Source organism: Hippocampus bargibanti, linkage group LG02, assembly GCF_051943395.1.
Source record: "Hippocampus bargibanti isolate YZ-2025 linkage group LG02, ASM5194339v1, whole genome shotgun sequence".
Lineage (NCBI taxonomy): Eukaryota > Metazoa > Chordata > Actinopteri > Syngnathiformes > Syngnathidae > Hippocampus > Hippocampus bargibanti.
Genome location: NC_142735.1, coordinates 30,236,662 through 30,248,762, shown reverse-complemented (window position 1 = coordinate 30,248,762; position 12,101 = coordinate 30,236,662). Strand labels below are relative to the sequence as shown.

General features: G+C 44.8%; 1 protein-coding gene across 2 annotated transcripts in view; it reads left to right on the top strand.

Moving 5' to 3' along the window:
• Positions 1-12,101, top strand: part of lrch4 (leucine-rich repeats and calponin homology (CH) domain containing 4) — a 31,625-nt gene that overhangs the window by 4,983 nt on the left and 14,541 nt on the right. For both annotated transcript variants that reach the window (XM_088990858.1, XM_088990857.1), the window contains exons 2-9: positions 6,277-6,421; positions 7,039-7,168; positions 7,264-7,369; positions 7,439-7,685; positions 7,760-7,844; positions 7,930-8,071; positions 10,952-11,055; positions 11,135-11,187. In XM_088990858.1, coding sequence (XP_088846984.1) covers positions 6,277-6,421; positions 7,039-7,168; positions 7,264-7,369; positions 7,439-7,685; positions 7,760-7,844; positions 7,930-8,071; positions 10,952-11,055; positions 11,135-11,187 — 1,012 coding nt within the window. The remainder of the gene's footprint in view (positions 1-6,276; positions 6,422-7,038; positions 7,169-7,263; positions 7,370-7,438; positions 7,686-7,759; positions 7,845-7,929; positions 8,072-10,951; positions 11,056-11,134; positions 11,188-12,101) is intronic.

The window sequence follows — 12,101 nt, the reverse complement described above, 5'->3', positions numbered from 1 at the left end:
CCCTTGGGAGGTAACAAGAGAGCAGGCAGTCCGCCTCCAAGTACTCACTTGACTGGCGCGAGGCCGGATTCAAGGCGCTACTTTTTGCGTTTAGTTTGTTGGCTGCAGCACAAGGAAACTCACTGAGGGGTTGTGTGGGGTGCGTGTGTACGTCGCAGGGACTCTCTGGCGAATAATGAAAGCCTCAGCGGTTACGCAACCAGGCTGATTCATGAAGTAGTTGATGTGCCGAGTTTGACTCTTCCAGTTCGGCTTTGTTTGGAAACGTCCAGAAACGGAACCTGCCGTCAGCCCGCGACTGGGTCATGTGACCCAATGGCGGGCTCCAGCAATCCACATATCTCCATACTCTGTTTCTCTGCGGTGGACGTTTTCACAGCTCAGTTGCACGGAAGCCGTTGCCACGGAGATGGGAAGGTGTCGCCATCTCCTCCGTCTGTTGGCACGTCTCTCACTTTTCACGGCTTGTGGCGCAGGATTCGCTTTCAGACTGAATGTCATCGATCCCTTCATGGCCTTGCCGTCCAAACACAGAAAACATGACAGTTAAAAATAATGCCCCTGGTACCATGCGTTCTTGGATTAATCGATTTGCAAATGAGTTGATCAGTATTTTTGATAACAGACAACAGTGTGAAACTGACTGGTGGGACGACGAAGGCGCTCTAATCCGACCCTTAGGGTGGACTTGTTATGCAAAAATGTATATTTGTCATCTGCAATGTTTGCCCCGAGCTGCAAGTCTGTTAGTGGGAGGGAAAACTGTGAGAAGGAGGAGGAGGAAATGGTAGTGTGTGGGAGGAAATAAAGTCAAAGGGGATTTGTTGGCCAAGGACATGATACCCCCCCCCCCCCCCCCCCCCCCCCCCCGCCCCACTCCGTATTATCAGGCCGTCCATTAGAACATCACTCAGCACCGTTCTCTTCTGCTTGAGGGCTCTTTTGCCTTGACGACGTAACACTCGATAGGAGCCACACTTGAGGAACTTTGCACCTCAACCCTTGCCAAACCGTTTGGGGCACAGGTGTCAAAGTCAAGGCCCGGCAGCCAAATTAGGTCCGCCACATAATTTTACTCGGCCTGCGAAAACAAATCAAGCACGTCAAGTGCCATGGGGCGGGGACAGGTAATAACAAACGTGAATCCATTGTGTACATTTGGAACATTTGCAAGCTTAGTTAAATTTTGGCGCTAAATGAGGACATGTAACAGAGGAGAATCCAGTAATTTCAAAATAAGAGACATTTCAAAATGAAAGACCACTCAACTCACTTGAAGGACAATCGACACCACCGGACAAGTTGCGCCCATAATTTGTAAAATCACTTCAAATGACTTCTATTGAGCACATTTTACAAAGATTCCACTGCATATGGCAGTGTCTGAAACTCATGACAAAAGGTTAGCGGACACCCGGGCAAAAGTCGCCTGCCCGGCCATAAAGTTGCCATCCCCATTTTTCAGAACTTGAAACACAATAAGACGACTAATCGCAAAAAAAACATAGTTGCAAAGTATAAAGGATTTTTTAAATTAAGGAAGTACCTACCACAAATGCTCCCTTGCTTAATTTATAGTAAATATCCGTTGCTGAAGATTTTGCTCCAGTTGTCGTTTGTCGTCATGGTGCACAATGCAATGTTTGCGTTGCGTTGTCTGCTCAAAGCCACTTGGCCTCCTCTTTCTAAGGGGCTTTCAAAACTCTCAAGTACACTTTTCAGTCACGGTGTAGTCCGAAGCACGAAACAGACTTCTGATTGGCTGCCGTGCCGAGTATGCAAATTACCAAACGACCGTTCGTTTGTCAATTTGCATGGTAGCCAATCAGAAGCCTGTTTCGTGCTTCGGACTATACCGTGACTGAAAAGTGTACTTGAAAGTTTTGAAAGCTTAAAAAGAGGTGTCCACATGGCTTGTAACGGTTTGCTTGTAGCTTTTGCTTTATTGAATAAAACAAACATTTGATTTAAAAAAATATATATATTTTTTTTTCTTGAAGAAGTTGTCGGACACCCGGGCCCAGACGTTTTGAAAGTTGTACGCTCGACATAAAAGTTTTATGCCTCCGGGCAGACATTATTTCAAACACTGCATATAGCTATATTTGATGTTTTTAGACTCACGCTGAATATTCAGAAAGTCTTGTTTTCGAGTTGATGACGATGCCCTCAATGATGTCACGGAGGGAACGCCCGTGACCGAGAAAGCGACACACAATGCATTTTGGGTACTTTTTTTCATCTGAAAACACTGTGTTGATCGCGAAATTAGAAGGAAAGCAACATAAATAACGCAATGGTGAATCGTTGTGTTTCGCAGCCAATTGCGGTAACACACATAAAGAAGGTGTAAGTTTAAACAAATTTCCAGCGGACGAATCAGCCCATTTCCAACGGCGCTTGTGCGCCATCTTGTGCAATTTCTGGGCACTACATTAGAGTCCAGACGACTCCAATTGATACGGAAGGACTTCTTTAATCAATTGCAAACATTTATGCTTTCCTCTTCAGAACTATTTCAATCATATTCATCACTGGATGAGTCACAAGAAAACATCTCCGAATCGGAACCCTCTGAAGCCATTGTGATTCTGGAGCAAGGCAGTGTGTGACCAATAGTGACGTCACGAACAAGGGGGCAGGACTTTCTAAATCTGCCTAGTTCCGAGCTCATTTTGTGGCAGTTTTGGGACACTTTAAGTCATTTTTATTGGTGTTTTGCATTTGACTAAAAATATAAGCCTGCGTGTTTTGGGTATACAGTAAAGTCTCGTTATATCGATATTCAAGGGAGTCCGAAAAAATATCGATATAACCGGGACTATCGATATATCCGACCCTGTTTGCATGTAATTTTCTCCGTGCGTGCATAGAAATAGTATCGATATAACCGGGACTATCGATATATCAGATATCGATATAACGAGACTTTATTGTATTAGATGCTATAAAACGTTTTTTCTGATGTCAGTTAGGAAACAAAATGGTGTCTGTTGTCCTTTAATAAATAAAACAGAAGTAAATCTTGTGTACTGTATGGTATTGATTGATCCGTGTACCGGTCCATTGGGGACCACTGATCATCTTCTTATCCTTTAAGATAAGAAGAAGATGAAAAAAGGATAAGAAGAAGATGAAAAAAGCGGCACTGATTCGCCACAGCGAATCAGTGTCCTCCATCTTCAGAGGGTTGATTCGCATGTTTGTTTTAGCCACTGTCCCCAATGTCATATGTGGACGGGATAAAGCATTCAAATGGCTTCCCCAAATTCACAACGGCCCTTGAGAGGAAACCGTAACTACAATGTGGCCCCTGGCAAAAAAGTGATTTAGACCCCCCTGGTTTAGGGCAAGAGTGTCAAAACTAGTTTTGAAATCAGAAGTCGAGAATACTGAGTGTTAATTTAGTTTACTTACGACAATTTGGAATTTTGGTTCAGATTTTAGCAAGCATCCTGGAATTTCACAACTTTGATTGGCTTTCGCGAATGAAAGGATGTGGCGGACCAGATTTGGCCCTGGCCTATACATTGACACCTGTTATTTAGTGTTCCCGACAACAGTCGTTACGAGCCCAAATGAGATCCCCAAAAGTCTGGATATTATTTCAAAAGTCAACTTAGCTGGCCCCAGAAACAAAAATGACATTGTGTCAAAAATCATAGCTTCATGCTAAACATCCTATCAAAACGCGTAGAAACTGCAGGCAGCAAAATCTCAGCCTGGCCTTTCCCAGTTGCGGCGCTCGATGAGGAATGTTGTCCCACTTTCTTCGCTTGTCCATTGACCCGCATTGAAATAAAAGGAAATGCCGGCCGGTCAAAACAAAGGCCGGCAGAGCGGATGGATGTTTATGCACACCAATGCCAGCAACTCTCGCGTGTATCTCAGAGTGTGTCTGTGTGTGTGTGTATCAAGATTATGTTTCATAGCAGCGTGACGCATCAGCAGTTTATCCATCTCAACCGCAGCTCACTTGCTTGTTCATTGCTGAGTCACGCAAACTCTTAGTGTTGCTAAACGTTTGCATGACTCAGCGATGAGAGAGAGAGAGAAAGAGAGAGAGAGAGCATGAGATAGGGATCGAGGGTGAGAGTGGGAGAGCGAGTGAGAAAGGGAAATGGAGAGAGAGGGAGACAGGGAGGGACAGAGAGGGACCTTTGCCGGCGTACTGCTGTTTGGAAAAGGATTAGCGCTACTCCACCTAGCAGGGCTTCATTAGATAATAATAGTAATAATAATAATTCATTTCATTCATAAGCACCTTTCAAAACTCTCAAGGTCACTTTACAGTCACAGGATAAATTTTGCAGTGGGTGAACAGCGGCAGGCACACGCACCAGCGTTCTCTCAACCAGGAAGGAACTCAAATAGATAGAAAGCTAGCTAATAGATAGCTAATGATACTAAAGAAGAAAAGAAAGAGGGGGATGTTATTGAAGATAGAAGCCATCGGTCATATAAGTTATCATTTATTAGGTTTGGATACAAACGAAAGAAAAAGGAGTGTCCATTTTATTGATCGATTGTTTTGAGGCAACGAGCAGCAGTGGAGCAAAGGTGTTTGCGTCAAGGCCTTTGGGTTGACTTGAACTGGAAGTTGAGTGGATTTGGTGTCGGCTTTTTTCCCGAATCTCGGCTGTCTCTTGGACAATGGCTCTGGATAGCAAACGGCCCCTCTGCAAACCCCCCCCTCCCCCAGTTGAGCGCATTCCAGGCGACCCGCCTACCCACCATCACGACCACCACCACCTTTTGTTCGCACGGCTCCCCCACAATTTCAAAGAATCATCACTCCCAAAATGGCCGCTTTCCTCAAAACAAATCAATAAGCAGGCAGGCCGCCATTGGCTGAGGTTCGTGTTAGCGAAAGTAAAGCGCCCAATAGAGCTTTTTCGACTCTCCGTCGAGAGCTGATTGCAGCCGTTCTCAAAACATTTATTGACAAATAATTGTTTTAATTTTCTTGATGGCCTTTTTTTTAATTCAAGGGCGTACAGTCAAAGCTGGGTTTTCGACCATAATCCATTCCAGAAATCTGTTCAAAAAGTGATTTGATTGAAAACCGGAACATTTGCCATTATAATCAATGTAACAATTGTGAACCTGTTCCGTCGTCTTCTTTTCCTGAGGACACCATTTTTTTTCAAAATGAAACCGGAAACGGCCAGTTTCAGAAAGGCCCGCCCCCTTGTTCGTGACATCACGCCAAGACGTCTTGCCTTGCTCGAGAATCAAATCAATGGCTTCAGATTCAGAGAAGATGATTTCTTGTTACTCATCCAGTTATGAATATGATTCAAATAGTTCTGAAGAGGAAAGCATAAATGTTTACAACCGATTAAAGAAGTTATTCTGTGTCATTTTGAGGCATCTGGACTGAAATGTAGTGTCCCAGAAAATGCACAAGATGGCGCCCAAGCTTCATTGGATATGGGCTGATTTGTCTGCTGGGAATTTGTGTCTGCTCATATCAAATGGTAGTCTTGGTGCAACACACAATGATTCACCATCGCTTTATTTATGTTTTCCTTCTAATTTTGCCATCAACACGGATCAACACGAAGTTTTCAGACCAAACAAAGTACCCAAAAATGCATTGTGTGTCGCTTTCTCGGTCAGTGACAATACCTACCGTGACATCAGGATAGGTATCGTCACTAACTCAAAAACAAGACTTCCTGAATAATCAGCGCGAGTCTTAAAACGTAAAATATAGCTATATGTGGTGGAATACGCTCAGTAGAAGTCATTTGAAGTAATGAGTCAGTCACAAAGAGACACGACACAAGGAAGTGACGAAAAGGAAGCGGAGGGGAGTGGAGTGGTGCATTCATGTGCACTCAGTTGGGTCAAGAACAAATTTTCGGTTATAAATCGAGGCATAAAAAACACGAAATTTTAGGTCAAAAACCAAGATGTTCTAAAACTCAGGTTTGACGGTACCTCCATATTGTCACCTTGCGTGCCCCGATTTGCCCAACTTCGTGTTTTGATGGTGGAGATGGGAGACAATAACAAGAATGGTTTTAATAAAATGAAAATCGACCAACATAACATTTTATGTTTACAGAATACAGTAAAACTCGGAGGGAAAATGTGTTTCCTTTTCGTCTTTCTTAATTAATTTCACGCATCTGTTTACAAGGAATATTTTCAATGCGCTTTTTTGTTTTTCGTTTTTGAGGGGCTTCGCTGGGTGAGGGGTTGGTTGGGAATTGTAGTTCCTTTTCCTTTACATAATGCGTTTTGTGAATGAATTTGTGCTTTTTGCAGATCTGTCGAAAAATCGTCTCTGCGAGCTGCCAGAGGAGCTCGGTCACTTTATCTCACTGGAGACGCTCAGTCTTTACCACAATGGGATGCGTTCGCTCTCCCCCAGCCTGGGGAACCTGCAGGCCCTTACCTACCTCAATCTCAGGTACCACAAATTGACAAAGTGGCTGTTGCCCAGAAACCACTTTTCTCTCTGTGTGTGACTGACACTCGCTCATGTACGAGGGGGGCGGAACCATTTGTGTCATTTAAACGGACAGCGCAATGTAGCAGAAAGTCAATCACAAAGGCTGCAATTTCAAAACCCAGTAAAAAAAGAACAGATTCATTTCAGTCGGTTTGATTTCATAGAAAAATGACAAAATTGAGAAAAAAATCCACCTGGCAAAGTCATTTGAAGAGATTATTGAAATGTAATGCCGTTCTGTAAATCCCAGCATGCACTACTTGTTCGAGGGTGGGGAAATGGAGTCAGCGGCTGGTGACAGTCATTGCGAGACCTGTTGTAGGTCAATATTCTTTCGGTTATAAGGCACACAGGCGTATATGACGCAGGGTCTTTTTTTTTAAGAAAATCAAGGCTTTTGGGTATGTCTTATACACTGGACAATACGGTACATTCAAAACCCTTGAAAAACCAACAGCACCTTTCATCACAATCCCAACATTGAGGGTAGTATTAGTGGGAGAGGGGGCATATTTTTGACAAATGAGCGGGCAATATGAAGCCTCCAAACGAAGCGTTGCCTTTTGCCTCCTTAGCCGTAACCTGCTGTCCAGTTTGTCCTCGTGCGTCTTTGAGCTTCCCCTCCTGCGAGTGCTCATCGTCAGCAACAACAAGCTGTCTTCGCTGCCGGCCTCCGTCTTTGCCCTCGCACACCTGCGACAACTGGTAGCGTACACATATGCACACACAAATGCGTTCTTTTGGGCTAGGCATCATTAAAAAAATAGATGTCATTATTTTTCTGGCTGGTGGCCGGTCAGGACCTGAGCTGCAACGAGCTTCGTCATTTGCCGCCGGAACTAGGCCAGCTGGAGTCCCTGCGGGACTTGAAACTGAGGAGGAACCAGCTAACCTCCTTGCCTGAAGGTACGCGGTGAGCCGCCGTGACCCCACCCTGATGAAAAACCGAGCCAAATCAACCTACCCCCCACCCAGAAATCTCTGCGCTACCCCTGGTTCGTCTGGATGCGTCCTGCAACCGCATTACCCAGGTGCCCCTGTGCTACCGCCACCTGCGGCAGCTTCAGAGCATCTTGCTGGACAACAACCCGCTGCAGACGCCCCCCGCCCACATCTGCTCCAAGGGCAAATACCACATCTTCAAGTATCTCAACATGGAGGCCTGCAAGCGTAGCCAAGAGGAGCTGGAGAGGCACCTGCGCCCCACCGGCTTCAACGGCTGGTCAGTGTCTCCCCCGCCCGCTGCAGCCTTTGGGCCATGTGCCCTGTGACAGACAACCCCTCGCCTTCTTGCAGTTTGTCCGACCAGGAGCTCTTCGGTGGCCCGGACTCAGGTTTCAATAGCGTGGACAGCGGCAGCAAACGGTGGTCCGGCAACGAGGCAAGTCCTGGCCCAGAGCCTTCATCGCCGCGCCGCCGTCGACGTTCCGCCGCCGCTCTCGTGACCACTTGCTTCTATGAATCAGTCGGCGGACGACTTCTCTGAACGCTCCCTGCGCATTTCTGAGCTCGGCAGAGACCACAGAAACCTGGAGGAGGAAGAGGGCGACAACGATCACCGTCACGACCACGTCGATAAGGAGGCATCTCCTGTGGATGCCAACAAAGGTGAGGGCGGTGCGCACTGTGTTTGATTCTTCCAGAATGACCAAATATCACAGCAATAAAACTAAATGCAACCAAAGCCTTTAACAAACCAACAAACCTGTTCGAAAAAGTAAATTAAAAACACCAAAAATAATGTTAATCAAAAATATACTCAAGCATCCAAAGTGCTGCACATGAATCTAGCCACAAGGGGACACAAGTCTTATTGTTCCGGTCCCAAGCCCGGATAAATACAGAGGGTTGTGTCAGGAAGGGCATGCGACGTAAAATTTTGGCTAAAACAACAATGTGAATCAAACCTCTGAATCTCATAGCGGATCAGTCGAGGCCCGGGTTACGCCATTCGTTACCGCCATTCGTCTGTGTAAGCTGTCAGTTGTACAGGAGTGGTTCATCGATGAAAAGTTTTCTTCAGCCGTCATCTGTACTTCTTTGAAAGAAGTACAGTGTGCCTGTGGAAAATGTACTACTGTTGGTGGAAGGAGAGGAGGGAGGTGTTCCGTAGGAAAAGAGAGAAGTGGAACGTCAAGAGTATTGGTCTAAGAGTAGGGACTTTGAATGTAGGATAATGACAGGAAAAGGTAGAGAGTTGGTTGACATGATGCAGAGAAGGAAGGTAGACATACTGTGTGTCCAGGAGACAAGGTGGAAAGGGAGCAAGGCTAGAAGCTTACAATACAATACCATACCGCACCACACCATACCGCACCACACCACACCATACCATACCATACAATGCATCCTAATTTATATAGCGCTCTCACAACAGCTGCAGCTGTAACAAAGCGCTTCAGATAATGGTCAACACAATGCAAAAAACAAACACAATGGGGACATAAAAACATGGTCAGTTGTGCAATCTTAACGACTTTCCCCATGTACTCTGATGTTTGAGTACAAGACGAACGAACACTTTATTACATGAAACTTAGGGTCAGGGTTCAAGTTGTACTATCATGGTGTAGACAGAAATAGAAATGGAGTTGGGGTTATCTTGAAAGAGGAGTTTGTTAGGAATGTCTTAGAAGTAAAAAGAGTATCCGATCGAATGATGAGTCTGAAGCTAGAAATAGAAGGCATGATATTCAATGTTGTTAGTGAGTATGCCCCACAAGTAGGTGTGTACATACATACACGTAGATTTGGCCCCCCGGCCCTAAATGAAATGTATTATTTTTTTTTTAACAAGGTGTCCAACTTGAAATATGGAATGATCTCAACGGGAGATTCCCACGCGTGCACCGAGCCCACTCTGCAAAGCACGCGGCGGGCGGTTATCGTTTTCATGCAGTTTGTATTTGCGGCATATCATGCGGCTAATAGATAATTAGCTACCTGGATAGATAGCTAATAGATAGCCAGCCAGCTAGCTAGATAGCTAATAGATAGCCAGCTAACTAGCTAGCTAATAGACATTTAGATAGCCTGTTAGGTGTATAGATAGCTAATAGATAGCCAGCTAGATAGCTAACAAACAGTGAATAGATAGCCAGCAACAAGATAGCTAATAGATAGCCAGCCAGCTAGATAGCTAATAGATAGCCAGCTAGCTAATGGTTTAGGGGATATATATTTTTTCAAACTACGCCAGATAGGTTGGATTTTTTTTCCACCTTAAAAATGTATTTGATGTACTTTGTAGGTCACATCATATTTTGTTGTGTTTGCCCCTCACACCTGAAAGCTGGTCCCTGAAAATATTGTCTGACATTAAACCGGTCGGACCTTGGGGCAAAAAAGGTTTGGGGACCGCTGGTATAGACAACTCATTCCAGAGAAGCACACACAATGATCTTGTTTAAAAAAGTGAACAACATCTTGTGATAAGGACCAAAAAAAGGCAACTTCCTGCTCTTGTGCAACAATGCAGCTCTGTCGGCCATCTTTTGTGGCTCTGCAGGACTGGGCGTGACTTTGTTTTTCAAACATTATTTGTAATTCTCCCCTTATTTTTTTTGTATTTTGTGGGTTCTTACAGAATACTTAAAGGACAACCGACGCCTTCGGACAAGTTGTGTCCATAATTTGTAAACTCACTTCAAATGATTTATACTGAGCGTATTTTACAAAGATTCCACTGCATATAGCTATATTTTACGTTTTAAGACTCGCGCTAAATAGTGAGGAGGTCTTGTTTTTGAGTTGGTGACGATACCTACCGTGACGTCGCGGTAGGTATCGTCACTGACCGAGAAAACGACACACAATGCATTTTGGGTACTTTGTTTGGTCTTAAAACATCGTGTTGATCCGTGTTGATGGCGAAATTGGAAGGAAAACACATAAATAACGCAATGGTGAATCGTTGTGTGTTGCACCAAGACTACTATTTGATACTAGTTGACACAAATTCCCAGCAGATAAATCAGTCCATTTCCAACGGAGATTGGGCGCCATCTTGTGCGTTTTCTGGGACTACTTTGGAGTCCTGACGGCTCGAATTGACACAGGACGACTTCTTTAATCGATTGCAAAAATATGCTTTCCTCTTCAGAACTATTTGAATCATATTCATAACTGGATTAGTAATAAGAAAGCATCTTCTCCGAATCTGAAGCCATTGTTTTGAGGGCAGCGTAGGGCAAAGACATCCTGGCGTGAAGTCACAAACAAGGGGGCGGGACCTTCAAAAACTCGCCATCTGTGAGATCATTTTGAAGTAGTTTTGGGACACTTTAAGTCATTTTTATAGGTGTTTTGCATTTGACTAAAAATATGAGCCTGCCTGTTTTGGGTATTTTAGATGCTATAAAACGTTTTTCTGATGTCCGTTAGGAAACACAAAAATGGTGTCGGTTCTACTTTAAAGTACGGCAAAAAAGTATATTTACAAAAGTGAGGCTAACGATAGGCTCTCTCCTTTTTCTGCTGCGTCTGTAGTCAATGGACGAGCGGGACGAGCCCGCTTCATCGACGGTGATGTGAAGGAGGAAGAGGAGGAGGTGGACGCCAAGGCCATGCCGCCCACGACGCCAACGCCGCCGGTATGAGCCAAACGATGCCGATTGCGCAACTCCCTGTTTCTATTTTTTAAAATTTATTGCGTCGCTCGCTGCTTTGCAGGGGTCGAAGGAGAGAAGCGCTTTGTCCAACAACAAGGACACCGCAATCCGCCGGTATGTCCTGTTGTGACCTTTGACCGGCTGTCGCCATGCTGATGGAGCCCCCCCCCCCACACACACACACCACTCGCAAGGTCGCTCCGCACAATATTTGAAGAGCCGGCCGGGGAAAGTCAATAGACGTCGGTTCCCATGCTCGCTCTTGTCAGGCGGACATTACCTCACCTCTGCTCGCTTTTCACATTAAGCGCATCCTGGTGGAACGTTTCGGCGCCATCAGGAAAATAGAGTCCGAATATTTCTTTCTTTCTTTTTTATCCACTTTTTTTTAAGTCGGCTCGTTCCTTTCCTTCTCTACCTCTACATTTGTCTCTCACGCGTTTCCCTCTCTCTCTCGCTCTCTCTCTCTCTCTCTCTCTCTCTCTCTCTCTCTCTCTCTCTCTCTCTCTCTCTCTCTCATTTCCTGTCTCCCTTTCTCTAGCTTTTTCTCTCTCTGTCTCTCTTTGTTTCTCTCTCCCCCTTTGTGTGTATACACATGCATGCACATTAATACATGAACACCGAAGACAAAGATAATGTACAAAAAAAATGTTGATTTTTCTCCCTGTTTGAAGTTACCCAGAAATTTAAAGGACAACCGACACCTTCCGACAAGTTGCGTCCATAATTTGTACAATCACTTCAAATGACTTATACTGGGTGCATTTTACAAACATTCCACTGCATATAGATATATTTCACTTTTTAAAAGTCATGCTGGATATTCATGAAGTCTTGTTTTCGAGTTAATGTTAGTGCCGGAAGTGACGTCGCATTCGGTACGCCCCGAACCGAGAAAGCGACACACAGTGCATTTTGGGTACTTTTTTCGTCTGAAAACACCGTGTTGATCACGAAATGAGAAGGAAAACTACATAAATAACTTGATGGTGAATCATTGTGTGGCAGGCAATTGCGGTAACGCGCAT